This window comes from Pelmatolapia mariae, linkage group LG16_19 (assembly GCF_036321145.2).
Source record: "Pelmatolapia mariae isolate MD_Pm_ZW linkage group LG16_19, Pm_UMD_F_2, whole genome shotgun sequence".
Classification (NCBI taxonomy): Eukaryota; Metazoa; Chordata; class Actinopteri; order Cichliformes; family Cichlidae; genus Pelmatolapia; species Pelmatolapia mariae.
This window is the reverse complement of record NC_086241.1, coordinates 3,521,456-3,547,130: the sequence shown is the minus strand read 5'-3', so window position 1 is coordinate 3,547,130 and position 25,675 is coordinate 3,521,456. Positions and strand designations below refer to the sequence as shown.

Below are 25,675 nucleotides of genomic sequence, written 5' to 3'. Positions count from 1 at the left end.
ACTCAAAACAAAGCATCTATACTGTGATAGTGTTGCAGGAACGCCATCATCATTTCATCAGTTACATCAGTTACAATGATGACTTGTGATACTGAAGAGGTTTTTGACAACACAGCTACAAGGCACAAAAAAACCCTAATGAACAAAAGTGTTGGTTACAAAAGTGATGCTGCTGCTTAATTGGACAACTTCATCACCGGTGATGGTGTTCCTGTTGCATTCGCTGATGTTGAGAGAAAAACCGGGAGTATCACTACCCTTTGTCTTTAGGAGAACATTACAAAATGAGGGTTGGCTAGCTCTTCTCATTCTCCCTTTTACTTCAGGCAGACTGTTTGAGAGTCTGTGAAATTACCAACGTGAACCCAAAACAATCAAGAATAATATGCACACATGCAAAAGACCGCAGGCTACGCAGAGGGTCCATTGTTTCCGTATGCAATATTCTGTGTGCGCGTTTGTGAGAAGGCGTGTGTGGAACGGCGGGAGGGCAAAATAAAATATCTAAATTCACTGTAGCTGCGAGCAGTAAAGCACTCGTTCACACATTCAGCCAGTCAAACAGCTTTATAATATTCTGTGCCATACACAAACTGCTGCAACACACACACACTCACGCTGTTTCATCACAGCAACACGGCGACACATATACACCTGTATACCCTCTGAAGGACACACATACACACTGGGTAAAAAGCCACAACAATCAAGCGAGCTCACACATTCTGAGTTATGTTGTGAGAGGCATTCAATTTCATTCCTGTCAAACATCACTGTATTTCTTTATCGCTTTTTTTTCTCCCCCCAATACCGTGCTTTGTGCGTCTACACACACAGATTGTACACACTCAAATGAGAACAGGGTCAGAATAGGTCAGAAAGCACACGTGATGAGCTGTTACAGCAGTAACAAAAGAAAAGAGGAAAACTGAGAGAACAATTTGCCTTTATGCTAATGAACTCATTCAAAGGACAGACACGAGGCAGAGAATGGCTCGTTCATAATGACGCCGTGTAATCAGAGGAAAATGAGAGGAGCGAAAACAATGTGTAACGAGGGAGCACTGGGGGCACGGGGCAAAGCCTGCCCATCAGTAGTTGCATTGAACAGCAGCCTTGTTGCTAACTATCACTCACACAGGGACAGAGGCAGGTGGGTGGAGGATTTCTGACACGGCTAATAGCCGTGTCACGAGGAGGTCGCACCGCAAGTCGTGCATAATAGTTTCTCACAGTGGAAGAAAGATACTCATACCTTAATTGCTTACATGCATTTTTTCTGCTTCTTGATTTCAGCACTGATCTGTAACTCATGTCAACTTTAAAAATTTAGTCAGACTTAAAAATGTCCAACTTCCACCTTATTTTGCCCTCTACTGACTTGGATCCCTCCACGATGGACCACCACATAAAATCTAAATCACACAGTGAAAGGGCAGCTCACATAGTGCAAACAGCATTTGCCAGTCAGTAGACATGTCCCTCCTCAAATACACACTCAGCATTCAATCACTCAGTCCATTCGGGCAAAATATTATGATCCAGGGCAATGAGAGCGAGAGGAAGAGGAGGAGGGCTCACGAGAGGAGTTATGGAGAAGTTTCACCGTTCATCACAACAGAGGCAGAGTGTTGCCTTGAACATGGACACAGACTAAAGACGCTATGATGTGTCTGCAAAGATGGCCCCAGGGGCAGTATATCAGTTTAGCTGTCCCTGACACCCCGGGAAGGCTTGAAATGACATGGTGGATGGATAAAGCAAAGATAAAGCGCTGTACAGTCGATTGAAGCAGTGGAAAATAAAACACGTGAAAAGAGTCTCATGTAACACATCTGATCAGGGCTGAAGCATGACGTGTTGCTTTATGTAGCCTTCGCTAAACTAAAGGTTTCTAATAACACAGAGAAAGCAATTCGATCATCATATCGGTCTAAGAATGGGAGAAAACCCAACGGGTAATACAAAGCCTGCAGGAGCATGACTCTATTGATATTGACATTTCTGTCAATATGTCCACGATGTATGGAATTGTTTCTATTAATATAATTCATCATCTTTAGTGACCTGGAATCACATATACTGTATAACAGGAGACTTGTAGGTATGCACAGACATGTAGAAGCATCTGTTTTTTTACATTTCTGATGGTGTTGACTTAAACCTTCACCTTCCAGCCTCCACCATGCCAGAAACCAGTGTAATACTAGTTGCAGTTCCAGTTCATGGAACTGAGAAAACAGATTTCACCTTTGCTCTAAAAGTTACACAAATAGAAGTTAACATATTTAATTGTGACAAAAAAAGAAAATCTTCTTTAAAGTGTACTTTGATGTTTTGGTTATATTTATATTGTTTTATCTGTTTTATTTGTGAAAGGCTCCTCGGTTTGTACTTTGTACTTAGAAACAGAGTTTCTGAATATTCCTAAGGGCGACAACTGAACTCAATTCATCCCAAAATACCTCGCAATCTTGTCACTGCAGGACATGGTGAGTAATCGCTCCCCTTGAAGAACACCGTCCCAGGTCTGGATGGTGTTGCTGGACCTTACAGGGATGGTGCCCTCCCCGGACTCGATTTTGGTCCTCAGCTGACCCCGCGCTTTCCGGTTAGGATGTCTGTCTCCTTGGTCTGGGTGGCACATAAGCAGAAGCACATAAAGGAAGAGAGGAGTATGAGTTTAATTTACTCTTTTATATAGTTTTATGTGACACTCATTTGATGTTTGGAACGTTAAATCTGTTGGTGATACAGTGATACAGTTTGTTTGATCAGGAAACATTAAAGAAGGTGAATGTGTGGGTGAATCTGTTTCTTGGTGTCATTCTACTTTTCTTCAGTTAAAAAGCAGGAAAAATGAGGAAACGCTGTTGAGTGGGAACCTGTTGCAGTCGTTCTCTTTTGCTTTGAATTTCTTTTATTTTCATGATTTGATGCAAACTTTTCCTTTATCGAGTCTTGTCAAGTCAAGTTTTGCAAGCCTGCTTGCATTCAATGTGTTTTCCCTCATATTAGACACTTGTTAATGTATATCTCCACGAGCTGTTTGCACTGATCATCCTATGGCCTGCGGCGAGGCCTGAAATCCCAGAGGAGCTACCAAGGAAACGACTGGGCTCCAGAACAGTTTCAGCGATGATCATGGGGAATGTGAGGTGTTTGGACAATAAGATGAACAACGTGGTGACTTTTTGGGAGGAAGATTAATCTGAGCCGTGAAAAGAAACGATGGCACTAGTTGTGACTGACAGTTGGTTTAATCCCAGATGTGTTACTGGTGGATCGATTCAGCCATAGCAGGCATTTATAGAAAATATGAATAAATTATCATGAATAAATTAAATCTGTTTTTTGTGTGTTAACCTAAAAGTTTTGACATTTTCGGGAACATGAGAAACTTTCCTCCATCAGCTGATGTAGCGCTTATCCAACTGACCATGGCTGTGATAGGATGTGGATAATTAACGGATCCAGGCCGTCCTCTGCATATACAACTGGTTCGTCTAAAACTGGTTAGAGCTCCACTCCCACAGTGACTGATACAGAAAATCTTTACCACAGTTTTTAGATTTACTGAATCACTGTTTTTTGCTTTTTTGCATTTGCTATTTAACCGAGTTCCATCTTTAGTGTAACACTGTACTTTTTAAGCTACCTTCTTCTTCTGTGATTTTAAATGTATTTTATTGAACAAAGTTTTGCATGCTTTGGCAGCTTTATACATCCCATCCTTTGGGATGAATAAAGCATTTGCCTGTTTACACTCTTAAAGTGTGAGTCAAGGTTTTGACTTTGACACTTTAAAACAGAAGTTTTGTCTGTTGTGGTTGTGTTTTTGTGAAAAAAGTTATATAAAAAAAAGTTACATAAAACCTCACATGCCAAAAAATTACTTTCCCCATTTCTATGCTAATATATACAAAAATCTACCTCCTCAGCATGCATTAACAGAAGCTTTGGTTGAAATCTGTTACACCACCGATCCACCATATGTAATAAATTCAGTGTTTTTGCACTGCAGCTTAAAAAAGTTGCATCCTTGGCATGTACATTAATTTTTTATTCAGCTGTAGAGTTTTTTGTGAGCACTTAATGGTGGACAGACTTCCTCATTGAGAATTCTGACACATACAATTGTGAAACTTAAGTATATAATGGACTGTATAGTAAACAGGAGTGATTTTTGGCACAGTCAGTTATTCTACCGGCAGTAAAAATGGCTCCCACCCAGCGTGACCCGTTATTTATTATTATGTTATCAAAGTTTTGTGCTGTTCCACCAGCAGGCGCCATCTATTCAGTGACTAATTGAATGTGGCTGTTTTTTATTCAGCCTGCCATGTGCAACGGAAGGCTCTCTGACAGGAGTAAGAGGGAGGTTAATCAGACAGACAGTGTGGGTGTGCTGGGCGGCAGAAAGACTGATAGCGGCAGACAGAGAATGACAAAAAGCTATAATTACTACTGCCTTGTTTAAATGTGTCTGTAATGTGTATTTGGACAGTGGAGTAAAATTCTAATTAATTGAAATGAAGCACGAGAGGAAAACTTACAAATTTAATTAAATTAAAAAAAAACAAAACCTGTTGTCAACACTGAATACTAAGCTGGACGAGACTAAACTAAAAGCATGTGAGAGCCGAGCTGGGGAGGAGACGCGAGGGCTGCGTACCTTCCACTCCGGCCTCGTGTGGAGAGAAAATCCTGGCATCTCCACAGGGAGAGGTGCTGATGTAGAGGTGGAACTGAACGTTATCCTTTAACCTGTAGCCTCCCTTGTCACACAGCACAAATATTGATTTGTGGTAGTCCTCCTTGTTGTTGCTATAACCACGGATCGATGAGAAATTGAAACAGAGGCAGACAAATGTCACAAAACCTGTATTTAAAACGGACATTCAAAGTCTAGAAGAACGACAGAGAGCTGCAGGATTTAATTAGATTATCAAAAAAGTAAACAAATTGATACCATCCACTGACCTGAGGAAGAACTCCAGCTGAGTGTAGAGGTACCTGATGAGCGAGCGTCGGGCAATTATCTCAGCGTGGCAGTCATTGAGTGCCAGGCCGCGGTCACTCATGTACTCACCGTTGATGCATTTGGTTCCCGTGGAGACACAAATGACCTGTGCTTCCTTCACATCTGTGCCTGTTTGGAGGACAGAGCCGTATTAGGACTCGTGCTCCTAATGCAGACACTATAAATTCTGTTCTTATGCTCTCGAGAAGTCACATTGCAAACATCTACACACTAGCTTATAAGTTGTTACTGTAGCAACCACATGATGAGCTTAATTAGGTTTAATGTCCTTGTCACTGTGTTTATGCTATAGGCAAAGTGACGGCATGGAAAGACGTGTAATTGAAGCCGTAATTGGTGGGGAATTGTAGTTTGAGAGTGAGGCAGAAAGGATCGTGTAGTCAGGATAACACGTCAACGTGGTGCGGCATGCGAAAAGCTGAGAATCCCAGCTGTGCATGAAAACGGCCCAGCAGTGATGCAATCATGAACAACTTAGCTTTCCAGTATTTCCAGTGTTTGCTATCTTAACTTCACTGTCTCCAAATATCTCTCAAAACTATGTCTAAAAAATGGGTTAATTTATCGAACTGTTTCTGATGCATGAAATAAAAAGTGCCCCAAATCCTCATCAAGCCTCTCGGCAATGAGGGGAACCCCCCTCAGCTGAGCTGCAACGCACCCCTGGGGATGATGCTGAACCTTCCTGTCTTTGGCCTGTGGTGATAACGATGTGTGAACTGTGTTTGATCGACGCTTACTTGTAAACCTGGTGGAGTTTTTTTTATTAGAAGTTAAATCATTTCTTAATGCGCTACAAGTGACTACTTCTGCATCTGTGTCGTTACTAAACCGTAATAATTCAAAGAATGGACAGTTTCACTTCTTTAAGTAAGAAATTCATAGAAAATAAAAAGATGGATACATGAATTTTTTTGCATGTTAATCTTTTGAAATTTGAAGAAACATAAAACATAAAAAATGTTGGACTTGAGCCTGGTTTTCATACCCTGTTTCACAAATTGAGCTATGGAATAAGATTCCCATTTCTTTTGAATCAAGGCTACCAGAATTCAGCCTCTTTTAGATGTTTTTGCTGTCTGTCACCTTGAGTGAATTATCTACCTAATACAGCTGCTAAACGTTCCAGAGCGTTTCAGGGACTGTGTCTGCTTTCTTGTTGGTACTGAATAACTCATGGACGCAGTTTTGTTTCCAGCTGAAAGCAGCTCCCTCCTGCATCTGACAACACTGTTACAAAAGCAGCGAGAGATAAAACAGTAAAGGTGGAGGCCAGACAGCTAAATGACTGTTTTTTATTTAATATATGCACAACCATCACACATATACATTAACTGAATATTTTTATTATATAGTTATTATACAGGTGGGGCAATTTTTAATGATTTTTTTCATATCAGTCGCTATTGCTATATATCATGATAACTAAAATCTTTCTCTTAAAGTTCAAGAAGACCATAAATAAAATGAAATTAAAATTTATTAAATGCTCCAAATTAATAACGCAGATATTAATATAAAAAATGAAAATAATTACCCTAATACAGTATAATTTTTTTGTATAGATTTAAACCATTTAAAATTGTTGGGAATCAACCCCATAAATAAATAAACAACTACCATTCGGTACATACTCTCAGCTCAAATTCCAAGAAAAGAAGAACATAAATAAAACTGACATATTCACTCAGCTGCGGTCGGCTTATGCTCTGAGGCAAGAAATAAATAAGCAAATCAAAATTAGAGACTGTGCGAGTGCAGTACTGTGTCAGGTGGGCAGCGTCTGTTGTAATGCGTGCTACAGGAGAGTGCGTCTGGGAATATGCACTCTTGTATTTTGTGTTTTAAAGGACGATTTTGCTTCAGATGGCAAAAACTATTAGCAGTGTTGCCTAGCTTTGTGGAAACTTGTTTTTAAAATAGTAACAAATGGATGTTAAATTTGCATTTTTATGATATTATTAGATTATTAATATGATTCTTAAATAATTTTACTTAACTACATTAAATATTTGAAGTACTGCCTGGCTGGTTGAAGCCTGATACAAAACAGTGGATGTCAAACTTATTAAAGTTGTCACATATGATTAAAAATACATAATCAAGGACACATTATGAGGCTATACAAATATAAATTCTTAACCAGGACCTACCACGCTCATTATTATTCTTTTACTCTAATAGAGCAGCTTCATATGAATCACTGTTTGAAATACAGCCTTTTCATATTTCCTTGGCATTTTTGCAGCTCCTCTATTCATCCTGGTTTCAGACCAGGAAAGAAAGGAGAAGGTATATTGAAAGAAGGTATATTGACTCCGCCCTCTTCTCTTTAAGCTAACTTTCATCTGTAAATATAGCTTTTAAACAGCAGGCGGGTGGAGTTTCTGTTCTCACAGCTTGAGGTTGGTGTTTGAGATGACCACATTAGGGATATCGTCTCTAAGTGAGACAGAAAAACTGTAAGCGAGCATTTAGAGCACTTTGAAGCCTGAACCTTCTGGCTCACAGGGTTTTTTTTAAAAACGTGTTTACTATGAGCATCCAGCATACAGTAAATATGCCTTCAGCTGTATTTGTTGTCAGCTGCTTTTTCTGGGCTTATAACCACAAAATTCCCTCTGATGATGCTCTGAAACAGCCTTTGCTGTGCACAAACGTGCCAATAATCTCTTCCTCCACTCTTACCTGTTGTCATGACGACGCCTGCCAGCACTTTTCGCCGTGCATGCGGGGACGTAAAGTTGTCTGTCAGCTCACTGAACTTATCCACAACCAGGCGAGAGACCGCATCAGCCAGAACCTGGAATTACACACACACACACACACACACAAAGGCAGACAGAACAACAGGAAGCCATGCACACATGCAGACACACAAACACGAGCTTGTGTCAGATATGTCAGCTTACAAAGCATGTCTGATGTTATCCTCCCCTAGAGCACTGTGTACCTGTCACAGTGTTAGCTTCAGCTTCAAACAGCAGTCGGAGCGTTGAAACAGCAACAAGTGAAACTAGGCTGACCCCCTGAGGTATACCTAACCATCTTTCAAGCAACGCTGTTTGAGTTCTGTCTGACAGCTATAATTTACCATCTCCCTCGTGGCAGTGAATCACACGGCAAAAAAAGAAGAAGAGCAAAGCAAACAAGCAAACCTGAGCAACAGATGCTCGGTGACACCCCACAAAGGTTTAAAAATCGAGTCCAAGTTATGTGAGAACTTCACAAGTCTTCTGTTCATGGACACGGCTCCCCTAGCTGCTCTTTATTCATCGCTAATGTGATGGAAAATGACAACAAGCATGAGGAGAGATGACGGCTGGGTGATCGCAAATTAAGAAAATTAGTCCCAATTTTACTTCCCTGCTACTTCAGAGTCGCCCGCTCGTAGCCAGACCATTTGACTTTTTCCGAACGCCAAGGTCATCTATGACTTTTATTCTCTAGGGGTGTAAAAAATACACAACTTTCCTCCGCGTTTCACCAAAACATGTCCAGAATGGTTTGGTAATAAGCTACTGTCTAATATTTTCTTTGTTGCATACTGAATCATTTCTAAAACAAATTTAATTATCATTATGTTTTTTGGTTTGGTTGGAGTTTCTATGCAGCGGCAGATGACCCATTATACCATGGCAGATGGAAACAGGCTGCAGAAATTAAATATCAAGCGACAGAGAATTAATAGAGCAATTAGTGGGGCCGCTATCGTTAAAACGGGCTGCTTGCTGAACGAAACAGTTGACATGTGGAGAGCGCGAGTAAAGAAAAGGGAGGAGGCTTCGGGGAGGGGACTGTTGACAGTGTGTCGTGCTGATTAGCTTTGCTGCCTGTGTTATCTCTCTTCACACACTGCCAGTCACCTCTACAGCGGCATCTAAAGGTACCGCCTTCCTTTAGTCTCTGCTAACCTGGTGTGAATGAGATTTCAACGATAACCTCGCAGAACAACAAGAGCTTGACAGGCGGATCAATTCGAACTCAACAAGCTACAGTGGAATGAGTTCACTAGTCAAGTTATTTTATTAACAGCCTTTAATTCTATGATCTTTGGCCAATATGTAGTGTTGGAAGAAAAGCTGATTTTTTGAAACTTTACACCTCCGTCTGCTTACAAAACCAGTCTCAGTTTTGATTAAGTGATTAAACTTCTGTCTTTCCCACTTCTGCAATTTTAATTAGCGTTTTAAAGCTACATACGATTGACAATAACTGACTTAACGAAGACAAATTTGGCCTGATATGGAATTGGATTCCCTTAAAGGCAAGTAATGAAATGGAAAAGATCTAGGATCAGCTATCGCTCCCTGGAATTAAAAACAGTGCATAATTTTCTGAATTCTTCCAGCAATAAACATGTTCTTATCTGCAATTTCACAAAATCAAGACTTCATATTGATCGCCCCACAATGTAACTCATGACCTATGTAAGCATTTAATGGAACAGTATGTGAGGAAGCAGTCCTGCTTAACTGATACCCACTGGTGATGAGATATGATAATGCACACGTTTTTTTTTAATAATAAGGGTATTAACAACAAGTCTGTCGCAGATATAAATGTATAATGAAGAGCCTAAAGGCATGATGCAATCAGAAAATCCTTAGATGATGTGTTTCTTTGGCTGTTTGAATTCAAAAAAGAAACCTCTTACCTGGGGTAGGTGAAGCTGCAATCCCTCTCTTGGTATGGGTTGCCGAGATGGTGTCTGGTCTAGCTGCATGTTGAACAGTGCAGACAGGGCGGCTTGCGCTGCCCGGGCTTTAGCCAGCTTCTTGTTGCGCCCTGATCCTTCAAATGTCTGTGAATCCACTGTTACTGACATCACAAAATTCTTGGCGTGACTCTCACCGCTCTCTGAGACAAAGTCATATTTGAGACCCGGCCTAAGCTCATTGAGGATCATGACTGGGTTTTTGCCACTGGAGGGCGAGCTGAATGCAGATGGAGGGGGCAATGGGGGCTGGACAAGGGTACTGCCAGGTGGTGTGGGCAGTGGATACTCCCCTAGTGAATTTAGGGAGCTGCTACCGTTGGAGCCCAGATAGAAGGATTCTTCCGGCGCGGCTGGCGTCTCAAAGCCGTTGAAGAGCATGTCGGGGAAGTCAGCTTGATCAGATGTAAAGTCTGTGTTCACTGTCAGCGTTCGGCCCATGGCCAAATGCGCCTCTGAAGCATTGGGGAACTGGACGAAGGAACGCAGCGCTTTCTCAGCTGCGTTTAGCTTAGCCTTCTTCTTTGTTGGGCCCATGCCTTCAAACATCTGTCCATTGACCTCCACGGTCATGACAAACACTGGCGCATGCACCGGGCCTGTCTGAGACAGCAGTTTGTACTGTAGACCTGGTTTGATTTCATTCAGCTGCATCAGAGCGTTCTTGGGCAGGACCGGGCCCGGTGTTTTCTTGCGCTTCTTAGCCCGGAACTTGGAATGCGTGTGGCCATTGTTTCCCTCTTCTAGCGGTCGCTTTCGACTGCCCAGGCCACTGCCATTGGGGAGCTGTTCAGCCACTCCCACCCCGTCTTTGCAGGACACGTTGTCCAGGTTTCGGTTTTCCTTTACGTCGGTGCTGCTTGAACCTGCGGTGCCCAGAAAGAGTAACTTACAACGCCTTCGTTGCAGGATCTTGTAAATGCAAAATTTATAGATTCCTTTATCACTCTTTGGAACTGAACCAATGATTTGTGTTCCTGTGTCAAGTTGCAAGAGAGGCTGAATTTTTAACTACCTCCAAAAAAATTAAGATAACTAAGATATAACTACAAATAGCAGAACATCGGTACATGTTTTGACCTTGAAAAATGCTCAAAACTGTATCTTTGCCAAATTTCTGAATAAAAGTATTGCTTCATTTTATTTATTTTTTTGATCAAGGAGTCTTTAAATTGGAAATCAAAATGTTACTTTTTTCACAATTAAAGTTTAAGATTGTTATACTAAGAAAAAGGATCTATTTTTCTGGTTTCACAGTGTTGCAGGTCTCAAACATAAAGACACACATACAAGCACACGTATCGATACTCAACAGAAACACACTCACACGCCAACAGACCTTTTTCCTATTAATTTTTAATCGACTGAATTCACGTAGAAAACCCACAAATGCTTCCAGTGTTCAGTTTTAAACCACAGCAGTGAGATATACCGTTCTGGGGAACACATATCACTGAATCCAGTTAACAAAGTGGATGGAATATTGGCAAAAATTTTCATTTATAACATCCTTCAGCAAAGGCTTGATAGGTTACTCCTTGCGGTACTCAGGAGAAAGAGAGGCCGCAGTGTGCATGAGTGGGATAGTAGGTTGGGTTGAGGGAGTGCAGGGGGAGTAGTGCAGGGGGAGGAGCTGAGGACCAGGCAAACAGGAGAGTACATCAAAGAGGCAGAAGGAGAAGACTCCACCTACTGCAGGATCCTAAATTCTTGACTGGTGACACGGTGGGAGGTTAAAATGCACTTTATTCCTTTTAGATGAGATTTTTTTTAAAGAATCACTGTCATATTTAAAATGAGGACAATCTGAATTGAAAAACTGCTTCTAATGAGGTGCCATTCATAAGACCCTGCGCCTCTGAGATCCCCCCCATGGAGCTTGTCAGAGAACACAGTGTTTTAGGTTGCAAAATGACATGCCGGTACCATCTGCATACTGCGACTGACACGTCTCAAGGCCAAAAAATAAATAAATAAATATTCCTAAGATCATGAACACAAAATGCACATCCCTCATTTTATGAGCTGAAAACATGCAATGTTGTCTGGTTTGTTCATGCATTCTGCAAACTGATATTCATGTTTGGCAAATTAAAGGAGGTGGGCAACTGTGCACAGCTGTAGCCAAAAATAACTATAACTTATTAGAATGGAGATAATCTGTGAGGTACGGCCTGTGCTGCTGATCTTTAACAGATACCGCTGCGTTAGCCGAGTGGTTTAGCAACCAGGACATAATATAAACTAAATACATTTTAAAATGTACAGCGTGCAGTGCTTGGCTTATTTAGTTTCTTTGCAATTTCTTTGCAAAATCTGATGTTTTCAATGAAAATAATTGCATAAAAGATACAAATGCAAACATTTAGTAGTAATAAAACCAGTCTCGTTAGCTATGTTTCATGGTATGAATGGCCCAAAAACCTACTAAAAACATAAAAAACTCAAAATAAAGTCTGGCATGCTGCACACATACAAGTGGCACATAGAAAAATCTAGAGCTCCCTTTCCCTCACTCTAAAATTATTTATTGAATACATACAATTCACTGTATTCATTCTATTCATTTTATAGTATCATAACTTTTCAGGATAGATGTACACTAATACTCAAGAAGCGATGGAGCAACAGCCACAATGCCATGCACTGAAATATGGCACACACATGCAGTTGTGATCATTATCATGCCAGTGTTTGTGTAATCAGCATCCATTAGTTACACAAAGAAAAAAAAAAAGAATCCCATATGCTCGATTCTTTCAGAGCTCAAATCCTCAGCGAGGGCTGCGTGAACCAAATACTGCAGTCTTTCACTGCAGCTTCACTCGAAGAGTAACTTGTTTGTTGAGGTTTTGATTTGGGATGATTCATGTGATTAAAGAATTTCGAGAGCTGCTAAGGTTGTCACATAAAAGCTAGGAATTCTTTCATGCTTTCCTCTGGTGTTCCCTCGGTATTAAAGAAACAGGGCTCTGTGAGCTCGGGCTGTTTTATCTTCAAATCCATCTTTTGACTGGCAGTAAAAATGTAAGAAAGGGGCTTCAGAGGCTGTGGGAGACAACAAAGACTGTTTTGCAACTGCTTATTTGACTTAATAGAACAACATAACATACTTCTTTGCAGGGCAGAAACAGCAAGTATGACACCACTGTTCATTAGAATCGGAAGTTAGGGCTCTACAGGGATGGCAGCTACCTTTGAATATGAGCTCAAAATGGTTGTAGGTGTGTGGAAACGAACTCTGTCAAGTGTCTCCGTGCTTTTTGAGCCTCGGCTGCCGAGTTCAAACCAAAGTGTCTAATTAAAGTTCAACAAACTGGAGCGGAAAGGATTTTCTAAAGCAAGAGATGGAGGTAGAGAGAATCTGAAGTGTGGCCTGGAGCACCTCAGATTTAATGATTAGCTGTCCTCTAAAAAGTTTCAGCGGCATTAGCGATATTTATTTGCGTGTGAACGTGTTGCTTTGTGCCTCGGTGAGGATAATTCACGACACGAGTACGAACAGCACTTTGAAAAAAAAAATCAGTTTTAATTTTCATCAGTTTTGGTTTGTCCTAGCATGTCAGATGAGTTGGTTTAAAAATGTGGACTAGACGCTAGAAAAAACACTTGCGTTATGTAAGCAACCAAACTGTGTCCACACTGATTACACAGCAGAGGAAGACAGAGGGACGTAAAAGGGAAGACACGCAGGCGGACAGAAAGAAGGGAAACAAAAGTACAAGCAGACATTTAAATGTACCGCACAGACAGGAACACGGACAGACAGACGGACAAATGAGAAAAATCTGAGCCGACTCACTCATATTCTCTTCCTCATCCACATCCATGGCCACGGGTTTGCTCTGACCCGAGAGCAGCCTCGCACCCGCTGCACCTGGGGGATTGGAGGACAGGAAGGTGGACTGCATGAGTACAGACAGAATGATACACGTAAACATATTCAAAGAGCTCGGGCAGCTACGGCCATGATAAATTTCTAGCTTGATGCTTTACCAAACGCACACGCACATGCACACAGAGAACCGTGCACACATTTCACTCTGTAAGTAGCCCCTCATGGAGACATATAAATATTCAGAGACTGAGCGACATCAAGGTGAGAGAGGAGGCCAGGGCTGACAGGCCTTAATAGCAGGAGCAGTCTATTGTGACTTTAATATCCCTCCGATTAGACCTCATTTCCTACTGCCTGCTGAGAGATATACAGCTAATGACATGGCCAAGTCACTCTGCTGCCACATGTACACCCACAACTTATTCCAAGGTGGAGAGTGCGATTGAAGCCCTGTTAAGCATTACTTTCACGCTAACATAGAATCAAATGGTTGCATGCAACTGAAATGTTGGCTTATACGGTTATATGGTTGCCTTTTTCTTTTAAACAATTTTCACTAGTTTTCAGTTTGCGGTGATTCACGAGTGTCTGATTCCATTCAGAGAAATAAATGTGTGGACCAACAATAAGCAGGCATTTGGAACTACGTCACCTCTCTTCATGCAGAAAGTGTGAGGAGATTAAACCCACCAAAGGACCAGCTGTCAGGGGCTGGGTCTGTGTTGTTCTTAGCTAAGGTTGTAGTTGAGTTATTTTGTGTTTTTGAATAATTATGAGATAATGTTAAGTTTCAGTATTATTATTTAGTGTGTCTTAGTTGAGTCTTAGTCTGGTTTATGCTTCTTCTAGGTCTCCATGTTTATCAGTCTTTTCCTGTCTTCTGTGAAGTCTGTCTCGTTATGCCCTCTCCTAGCGTTCCATGCCTCACCAGTCAGTCTTGTGTTTTATGCCAAATGTTCCATGTTCCATTGTCAAGCTCGTGTTGTTGTGTCTTTGTCTCTCCATGTTTCCCGTGTTATTTTGAAGGGTCTAGTGTTTCCCTGTTCAGTGTGTTTAGTTTCACTTCCCCTGTAGCGTCATGTTCATTTGTGTCAGCTGTGTTTCCCCAGGTGTTTCCACTGTGTATTTAAGTCTCTGTCTTCTTCTGTTCAGGTCGGTGTTGCTGTCCTCCCTTCACGTCACGTCAGGTTTCAGGTATTTCGTGATTCTGTTCAGGTCATGTTCATGTTTTCTCGTCATAGTTTCTTGCAAGCTCCTCAGAATCATGTTCATTTCTTTTGGTCATAGTTATCATAAATTCAGTTCAGTCTCTTCCGCGACACCAGTGTTTTTGAGAACAGTAATCTCCATATTTAGCTACTAGCTAACTTCATCCAGTCACTCGACAGGCACAGACAATATCTAAGTAAATCACACGTATACATCACCTCCACACACAAATATCAAATGCAGTTAAATAATTTAGTTTCAAAACTTTGAAATATAAAAAAGTCCATCTCCCTGGCAAGACTTTCCAGTTCCTCCTGAGGGATCCTGAAGGTGATAGGTGACAGACTAAAATGAGATATATATAAACCTCTTCTGTGGGCTTGAGGTCCACTCTGGAATCTCCACGCAGTTGAACGTGGCTGAAAGACCTCCAGAGGGACCAGATGCCAAAAGACCACCTCAGCTGCTTCCTCGTCACAGTGGCTTCTAGCCACTTAAAAAATGTAAAGCTAATATTTATTATTCTTTTAGATGTTTTTTGGTCTCCATTCGTGAAACAATTCGCGATGCCATCTTCATCAGTTTTTCTGTGAATGTATTCTGTGTTCTGATTGCTGCTAGCAGGGTTTTTCATGCATACAAAAAGAAGTTTTGGCCTTGCCCCAAAGCAAAATCACCATGACCGTAATAAAAAAAACCCCATTTGCATCAGTTTGTTCAAGTGGAAGCTCATTTACTTAAGCATAAAATGTGTTTCTGTGTATTAAATGAGTAGAAGTAGAACAGAACAGAAAACCTATCCCAGCTTTCCAGAAGCAGGCAACACCTTGGACAGATGGAAATCAGTAATCACTGACTGAATTTAATTTTATCAACCAGATAAATCAGTTTCATAACTACTTCAGCCTAATTGACATATTTTTCATCTCCAAAAATGTCACTTTTAGAAAACTAGGTTGGCTGGAAAGAAAAATACACCACTGGCTATACTGGTAATTACAGAATTAATAGTTGTAGAAAGTTTCAACTGTGTCACTCGACTGCACCATCAATTTCCCCACCAACCACTTGAAAACTCATAGAGCGACAGAAAATATTGCTGAGAGCAGGGCAGGCGGGAGCAGGCTGATGAAACAGACTAACAGACTTTGTTAGATGAGAAAAAGAGTTAAAGTGGCAAAGGGGGAAAAGGCACAGAAGCACAAAGAGACGGAAAGAAAGCAGGAAAAAGATGGCACTATGATATAGAACAGATTGTGCTGATTCTACTCTCTGCCCGCCTCCCATCAGTGCCCCCATTCCTCAGCTAGACACTTTCTTAAGCTAAACTAAATGGGCTAATTAATCTGGCCTAATGGTGGGTGACAGCAAATATGCTAGCACAATTATCACCCTATTAAAGATTCATATTCCAACCCATAATTGAAAATGAAAAGGTGGGGTGAAGGGAGGATGGGTGGGAGTAAGTCCAACCGAGAGGGAGATGAGAGTCATTTTTCTCAGGTAGCAGAAGCCAGGTGTCACGGCCCCCCACATGCTCATGTAGCAAGTGAGAATCACATCGACACGCGAGACCAGTTAGTTACAAGTTTCTGCTTCTGCACCGCACCAGGCTTTATGATTTTATGATTGCAGACTTTTAATTTTGGGGATTGGGCAATTGTGGGTAAATGAATTAGAGTCAATTTGTCTAAGTACAAAACCAAATTCCATTCAATTCACTTTGTCAGTCGTATTCCTCCAACACACACTGCTGTGTAGTCTAATTAGCAGGCGATGCTAATGCGCCTGTCAGTTTTGATTTTCAGATCAGACCACCCTGGCCATAAATCTTCTAAATATGTCTGTGCTCACGTCTACTCAGTAATGACAGCTTCACAAAAATAATTCATACAGCAAGAATCGACTACAGTCGTCAAAAATAACATCTGTAGATTTGTTAATGTGCCTAAAGTGAATGTGTTACTGGCCTAAGGGAGCAGTTCAACCCAAAATCAAATGTATGTGTTTTTCTTCTTGTTTACAGTGATATCTACACATCATTTCCCAGTTTTGAATTAGAAATAACATGGTACCCAAGGTCTCATCCAAAACCATGCATACTAGGTGTTTCTAAGTTAGCCACAGGTATAAATGCACGTGTTGTACTGACTCACCACCTCATGAAGTTTACCTGTTAAACATGTCCGACGTAGATATTTAAACATGGCAACCTTCTTAAGTTCAATGTGGGCACCAGATTAGGGAAGAAAGGAGACTTCAGTGATTTTGAATTTGGTGGTTGGTGGAGTGTTTCAGAAACTGCTGATCTGCTGGGATTTTCCAATAGAACCAATTACAGAGAAAGCTCTGAAAATATATGAGGACAATACTAACAGTAACTAACATCATCTGCACACTCCTGTCCTCTAAGAACAGGAAACTCAAGCTACACGTCACATGGGCTCATCAAAATTGTACAACAGAAAATAGGAAATACATTTTTGGTCTTATGAATCTTGATTTCTGCGATATTTGGATTGTAATTTGGCCCAACCCATGTGGAAGCATGGATCAATCCCGCGTTGTATTGTTTGGTTCAAGCTGCTGGTTCTAAAAGCCACAGCCCCCCCGAGTATTGTTGCTGACCATGCTCATCTCCTTATGACCACAGAGTACCATCTCTGTGATCTCAAACTGTTTTCCTGAGCATGACTGTTCACTGTACAGATATGGTTTCCAATCACCAGATGCCAATCTAATTGTGCACCGTTGGGATGTGGAGGAATTTCACACGGTTCATGGATGTGCAGCTGACAGACCTGTATTAAGTGTCCATGTCCTGAGAAATGCAGATGCTTTCTAGTGTGATACACTCTATAATTAACATTATAAATGGCTTGGTACCAACTGTAATTATGCACTTTGCATATGATTTGAATATGACAGACAACTAAGTAATTTTTACCACTGGAATGCAGACAAAAATATGTTTTATCATAAAATAAAAATTGATTTATATAAATCTTATTTAGTACCATGAGGATTTAAACCCCAACTAGCATGAGCCAAGAAGGCTGGGAGAATATAAAAATAGGCATTCTTATGGGATTTCAACATTTCTCTTTTAAAGATCAGACATTTTTGGACATTAAAGCCTGCAAAACTAATCTGGACATTTGCATGCATGAGGATTTACAAGACACTGGAAAAGGCAAGGTGTCACGGATTTTGGTATTGACCGTTTTTTAAAACGCACATGACTGAAGTACAAAATTTAAAACGAACCAAAAGAATCTGAGCCGAGGGCTGCCAACTATCTGGCCTCACGCGCATAAACGATTGTGTGTCATCAAGTCGTGAGACGGTTCGGTTCCAGGTAATTCTGAGTGGACGCCAAGGGAGGCGGGGAAAAGAGAAAGATGAGAAAGATGAAAAGCCTCAAATTCAATCTGGCATGGTGAGAGGGACTAAGGGGAAATAAGGTGGTTTTGATTTGTCTCTCATCCCTCGCTTGCACTGTGACGGAGCGATAGAGCATCGCCACCGTGGAGGGAGTACCCGCAGTGGCCGACTGATGGGAGGAGGCGGGGTGAGGGGGAAGCGGAACAGGGCGATGGAAAGGTAAAGGTGAGTGAGGAACGCAGGATGAGAGAGATAGAAAATGCAATCCTATTCCAAGTAAAAGAGAATCATTATCTCCTTCAAAACAGAAGGAGATGGAAAGGTCTGCCCTTGGCAGGCCGTGGGGTTCATCCCATTTAAAACAAACTGCCTATGACGGCTTGTGTAGGCAGATTTTCCATCATGATTTGAGGTTTCTAACCAAATCATTTTGCTTGCATGGAAGACCGACTTAATAATTAACAAAAATGCACCGTCTGAAACTCTCTATGCTTTTTATGTAAAACCTATCAAAGAAAATTTGGCACACATGTATTAAGACTTCAACCCCAAATGTGAATGAAAAAGAATCACTGATATCGAAGCAATGAAGTAGGCATTGTTCCTGGGCCTGGCCGATCCCCCTGATACTTCTGAGAGAGGATGACAAACATAAAAAGACGGGGACATGACAACAAGAACAAACGAGTGTGTGGGGCAAGTAGGCATTTATAGATGTATTACCGGACAGTAAGCTGTGGTTCAGCTCTGAGCTTCAGATAAATTCTCTCCAGTACAAGAACACAGGGCACTTATTCAACACACTGAATCTGTGATTGTGCTGAATTCTGTCGGCAACTCTCTCCAAGTAAACAACAACATCATGACGCTCTTTAATCATATTATGCTCAAACCTCTGATAAACACGTGCCCTGAAAAACTGTAGGCATGCACTTTGTGTACGCATTACCTTAGTGCTGTGTCTCAGTGGCAGAATGGGATTAACTGTGATGTTCAGAATCCTTTACTCGTCAAATAATGCCTGCCTTTTCTAGTCTTTGCTTATATACCTGACCTTTCACTGCAAATGGTGAGCGAGGGCTTTTAAAATGCTTGGGACACAGATCTGCCTTATGAGCAGGGTGGAGGGCGCATACAAGAACTCCGAGTGCCTCTTTAGATTCAAGTCTCGGTATTTGGCGTCTTTATTTGGTGGTCAGTCAGCTTTCATTTTTGACGCTAGTGCCATCCAAACCAGGCAGGTCCATCACCCTGAACTATTTCATTTACTAGCTTAGAATTATGCAACTGTGAACATTAAATAGCTTTAAGCTGCCTCGATATGATTTAGGAGCCATTTCCTACCTTTCTGTATGTTGTACTGTCCAACCTTGCATGTGGTTTATGAACTGAGCTGACAGGTTTAAAGGGCACTGGTAAGCTCTGCGCTCATCGTCACTATATTCTACTCAGAATGTTTCTAAACTACATCACTGCCCTGCCTTTCACATATCCTCACTCATTTTTTTTCTATCTGAACCTGTCCATGTTTCAGAGGAATACAATCCCACAGCTAGTTCATGTTTTCTAAATAATAAAGAATCCCGTGCACGATGCGTCTGCCTTCCATCGCAGACGCTGGCTGTTTAAATGCAAATAAAATATTACAAAAAAACCTCAATGTGTAGCAAAAAAGGACACAAGTTACACTTTGTATCGGTGATGGCATGGCAATTGCCCCACGGATGAAATGATGGTTTCTAATTGGTCCCATGACAACATGATAGCCTCTGATATGGCTCAGTGTAAAGTCAGGTTTCTACTGTCGTCTCAAATGAAAGGTTTGATCTTTCGTGTGATCGTACAGAAGCTGGGGAAGGTGCTAGGATTTTCAAAGCCCTTATCTCCTTTTATTTGAGTCCTTCCCCTTTCACTCGAGATATGTAGCTGCACTGTAATTGAAAATAAACTGCTTTTAAGAAAAGGCTACGAGTTCTCTTCATGTCTGTCTTTGAATGTTATCTGACAGTATCGAGAAGTAGCTCAAAAAGCTTTGAACGCAGGCAGAACCAGAAAACTCCAATTGTTATAAAAAATAACATTGCATCTTGCTTTTTTTTGATGGATGAAATTACTTAAAAGCAATTCATTCAGCACTTCATGCCTCCCGTAATTTTTCAGCTTGCAGTGTTGGCAGAAAGCGTCCGTGACACCACCCGGTGCTTTGGCCCAGTGAGACAATCTACTACTGTCAGCCAGACTACATTAACAGCATATTAAAAGACAAAAGCCTCCCCCTTCAAACTTTCAACAGCCTGACATGCTGCTGTGTTGACAAGAGCAAGACAAGCTCTAAAAACAACCCCCCACTTAGCTCCTGTCACCTGCAGACACAAGAGAAGCATGCATCCTTGCAAAAATACAGCAATGAACCAACTTATCTCCACACTGCTGAGGGCTACCAAGATAAAAAGTCCTTAATCTTCAGAATCATATTGGTGCTAGATTAATTCTTGGCATTAATGATTTTTCTAATGATTTTATTTTTCAGCTTTATTTTTCATTGGTTTGCCATCTAACGCATGCTGGAATGTGCTTTTTAATAAAAGTACAATCTTTTCAGAGAAATATATCTGATTATTTTATCACCTGAGTGCACAGTAATTGATATCCAAGCCTAAATCTTTTGCTTGAAAAAACTTATCTAAATCTATCGCTCTCCAGATAGATATAAATCTACTATTGTCATAATATTATCTTTTGTCTCCCTTTCTATAATCCAACCTTTAAACCTAAAGGCAGCGCTGCAGTGTGTGACATTATTGCAGTAGTGGAGAAATGAATCCTGTAACGGTGACTGCTCTGGTTATTTGATAATTTTTAAGATTCATGTCCTAAAGATGAAAAGGCGAGGTCAGTCTCATTATTTTTAATGTTGTGGGCTGACCAAACTCCATGCAACTCTGTAAAAACAAAAGTCGTTAAACAGAATTATTCAACAAATTGAAAAGCGTGGCAGAGACCTTTGGTTGTATTGAATGTAGCTTTTCCGAGCTGTAAAGCAAAGTTACATTAATGTTTAGCACAAGACCTTGGAAATAATTAACCAAAGACGACTTATAAGAAAATCCTCTGAGGGAAGAAATCATGAAACATATATGTAACAAAGCAAAAAACTGACCTTTCTGACTTTACAGTGAAAAGTCTTCAAAAAAAAATAAAAAAAACTTTTTAAAACAATTTTATAAAGACATTTGCTGTAGAGTTATAAATGCGTGCTAGGTCATTTGTGTGCAATTCATAAACTGCAGAGAGTCTTTAAACAGAACTGGGAGCTATGCTTGTCCATAGACTTACACATGCTGGTAATGCCTGCAAAAGCGATGGGTTAGTTTGGAGACTCACCTCCAAGAGTCTATTGGAGAAACTACTGACAAAGTTAGTATTCACTTCCATTCTTAACAACTTAAGCAGAAAATAGCCAATTTTAATGTTTTGTTTATGTAACTTAAGCCAGCATCAAATGGCTATTTTCAACCACATGTTTGCTTTCTAACATCATTGCGACCATGAAACAACCACGCTAACAGCTGGCTTGTACTTTACATTAATATTTCTGCTGGTAGAGCACAGGCACACAGAAGAAGAAAAACCTTTTCAGGTAAGTAGTTCTCGGGGAGGACCCCAGTGGGAGGGTATCAGTCGCTGGAATTGTTTGGTCTCAAAGAACATTTAGTCTACAACCTGGTGGGCAGCAGGAATCCAGAGCAGAGTACAAACAATCAGTGACTAATGATACATATCAGAAATATAAAAACGAAACAAAATAAAAACAATATAAACTGTATTAGCATTTCATTCTGCGCTATTCTACCTGAGATTAGTACACTAATTTGTATGAACTCACACAGCATAAGTAAGACCTAACCAATACACAGGTGTACATGTTAACATTCCTTTAAGTTTACTGTTTTATCTTAAAACTATTAGAGTGAAAAGTATGTATAATAAGCAAAGACATTCAAAATTGCTTATCTTACTGACACCATGACAGCAAACACCTTTGTGACTGCCATCATCTGACAGGCTCTCTGTGGTACTGTTGGAGTGCCATGCCAGGACAGGCTGGGTAATGAACCAATACTGAAGCTCAGCTGTGAGAGAAGAAGGACAAATGGGCACTGCCCTTGCTCGCTCACTCTAGAAGGAGCCCCCGCAGCGTAGCTAATGCAAAGAAACTACAGAGCAGGATGACTTTTTACTAGCTGTGTTACTATAGTTTAGCTGGTATATATTCCATATGAATTATGTGACTTGTGAGTGTTTGGGTGTGTCACTGTGGCAAAAATGAAGTATTGGAGGTTCCCAGGGTAGTCTGAACCACCACCAAGGCGGTGAGTATTTTTGTAGGTGTCTGTCTATCAAGTGAGTGTCAAATTCAATAAGATATATAATCATTTAGGCATGTTGGTGTGGTGGTTAGCACTGTTGCTTCCTAACAAGAAGGTCATAGCAAGAGTTTGACTCTTGACAGTCCAGAGGCATGCAGTCAGTGGAGTTAGGTTAACTGGTGATTCTTATTTGTCCATGAATGGTTGTCTGTCGCTGTGTGTTAGCCCTGTGTCAGATTGGTGGATGAGTGGGTGTACCCCACTTTTGTCCTATGGTAGCTAGTATAGGCTCCGCCCCCCGGGACCCTGATAAGGATAAGTGGAGGAGAATGGATGGCTCAATGTGTTAATAGACCTCTCTGCATTGAATCATACTTGTTATTAATCTCTGACTCTCTTCCACAGCATGTCTTTATCCTGTCTTCCTTCTCTCACCCCAACCAATCACAGCAGATGGCCCCGCCCCTCCCTGAGCCTGGTTCTGCCGGAGGTTTCTTCCTGTTAAAAGGGAGTTTTTCCTTCCCACTGTCGCCAAAGTGCTTGCTCACAGGGGTCATATGATTGTTGGGTTTTTCTCTGTATGAATTATTGTAGGGTCTACCTTACCTGAATTAAATGTTCAATAATCTTTACAAAAAAACCCTGAAACCACATATACTCAAAATTGAGCCAAATTTTCATGCAATTCTGCCCATAACCCTCCTAAAATACAGTCAGAACCAACCAAGCCCACAGTAATGACTGTTTACTCAGGAGTAAGAAATCATCTCATTGAAGGGCGTTGCTGCCGGTGCGATCCCATCACAAGATGGTCTCTACTCTTTGACATGAACTGAATTGGCAGTACGGCTGCAAATGAAGCTGTTTCCAATGTCATTAAACAGTAGTGCAAAGTAGTAAAAACAAAATATAACATTTCCTTGTTTTTAAAATCTAATTTAACATGAAAGAAAAGCAGCGAATGTTCACATTTGAGAAAGTGGAGCCAAAGAAAATTTAGCACCTTTGCTAAATCACACCAGCGTTCACTTTGTGATGAAAACAGTTCCTGCTAATGTTTTATAAATCAGAGAATGGATGTTAAACATGAAGCCTGCTGTTTTTATAAGGTTATTATCTTTACACTGGTAATACCTCACTGTGAATAAAAAAGCTCAGCTGAATGCCTACTGTGCAAACATAATACTTTTCTTTCTCCAAAATGTTACAAAAATGTTTTAGAGAAAAAAAAGTGATGAAACTAAAATTGGAGAGATGCGAGGTGGAAAAGGGAGAGAATCAACCTTTTATTGTGTTTCAGACTTTAATATCTGACAGTCTGTCATTTATCATTATGAAGTGCTGATAGTGGGAGTGGAGAAAGGTGGAGAAAACAGAGGGAGAGAGTTTCAATATGAATTTTTTATTTGATGGATTTTATGAGGAACTGCATTTCAGAATACAGTCAGAGTGAAGGTTCATGGAGGAGTGAGAGGATTGAAAGAAAGGCCAAGTCAAAAAGGCTAGGCGAGAGATAATGGTATTCCTGCACCCGAACAGCACACAGACTTCTGTTTGCAGCACACTGTAATCTATTCTCCACTACAGCGCGTGCATAAGAAGCTGTAATCCAGAAACAAAGCGCCTCAAATTTTAGCATTCTGCTTGACTCAACAAAGTCGCCCATGCAGTTTCAGTCTTTTGTTTCTTTAAACCTACACATACCTTTTGATTTTTGCCTTTCATACACACACACAGTCATTTTTTCTCTGTTTTTCTTTACTGTACACACACAAACACGCATGCAAAGCTCTGAGGCTGGCTGCAGGTGTGGTCATAAATCATCAGAGTGAGCAGCTATGATTCCCCTCAGCACCAGCGAGCAGGGCTGCTGGGCCAGAGAGAAGGCTGCGGTTAAATGGCCGCGCTTGTTTCCTGTGTCCATCAAGGCCAGAAGGACTCACTGTTCAGCCTCTGGGTGCCAACTCACTGCAGAGCACTGACATCAGTTACACAGAACCACAAAAACACCTTAAGATCAGCAAATCGACGCTCACGTACATCCGCAGTCAGATGAGAAGAAAGCATAATTCACTAAGACTAAATTACTGCACAAAGTTTTCAGATGCATTTCAGATTTTCCTGATTTTTTCACTGTTTTTGTCCACTAGAGTGGAATTTTCACGGCATATTCTGCACCACATCTCTGTGCGTTCATCGTTTTGAAGCCAGCTCACCTCCTGCAACCACTTTTCCGAGAATACGCGCGAATACGTGGAGGAACACCAAAGTAATTGCTTAAAGGAGCTTGCTTCTTCGACATCTTTAAGAGTTCTAAACAAATGTCTGTCCTCCTCCAGAAAATCTTATGTACGCAAATACGCGTTGCAACTTCTTGTCTGGTGCACTTCTTTTATTTTGACAGCGAATGCGCACCTGTGCACCCCTGTTTATATTGCACCAAATCACAACAACAGTTGCCTCAAGGCACTTTATACTGGAAGGTAAAGCCCCTACAATAATCCAGAGAAAACAAAACACCAGCAATCATGTGATTGTTGATGGGGACTTTTGAGTTCATAAGTTTAATAAGTTTATGAAATGTGCTAATTGTTGGGTCGTATATCTTAAAATCTAAAGCTTCTCTTATAGTTTAGGATTTTCATTTAGTCACAGATCTTCTTTTTCTCCGACTGTGTTTAACATGACAAATAAGGACATAAACAGTTGTTCAAACCACAGATGTAATGGCACAGAACTGGCACAAGATAAAGTGGAGAATGAGATAGGCACCAACAGCTCCCAACTCCAAGGAAACCAGAAATAAACATCTGCTTGTAATGACTTTATATAGTCTGTTTACAGCTGTGCGGTGGCACACCATGTTGAGTTTGACACATAATAAAACGAATGCCAGAAAGATTAGAGAACTGTGCTGCAGTCTGGTACAACAGAATTGTGGGAATTCAAAGCTATCTTGGTAAATCTTAATTAAGAACATATCTGATATGTGACATATTGCTGTTGTTTTGATACGAAGTAATCAAAGGAACAGGAAAAGTAAAGGTAAGCGAACATATTATTTAGCTTTATTGCTAGTCATCTGCTAGAAGGATATCAATTTCCCCGCTGAT

The 25,675-nt window shown here is 40.8% G+C and overlaps 1 protein-coding gene across 2 annotated transcripts in view; it reads right to left on the bottom strand.

The window, feature by feature from the left end:
• adarb1b (adenosine deaminase RNA specific B1b) overlaps window positions 1-25,675 on the bottom strand; it is a 117,337-nt gene that overhangs the window by 8,071 nt on the left and 83,591 nt on the right. For both annotated transcript variants that reach the window (XM_063497074.1, XM_063497073.1), the window contains 6 exons: window positions 13,564-13,638; window positions 9,702-10,627; window positions 7,733-7,847; window positions 4,984-5,152; window positions 4,676-4,827; window positions 2,466-2,634 (listed from right to left, as the gene is read on the bottom strand). In XM_063497074.1, coding sequence (XP_063353144.1) covers window positions 2,466-2,634; window positions 4,676-4,827; window positions 4,984-5,152; window positions 7,733-7,847; window positions 9,702-10,627; window positions 13,564-13,591 — 1,559 coding nt within the window. In that variant the 5' untranslated portion in view covers window positions 13,592-13,638. The remainder of the gene's footprint in view (window positions 1-2,465; window positions 2,635-4,675; window positions 4,828-4,983; window positions 5,153-7,732; window positions 7,848-9,701; window positions 10,628-13,563; window positions 13,639-25,675) is intronic.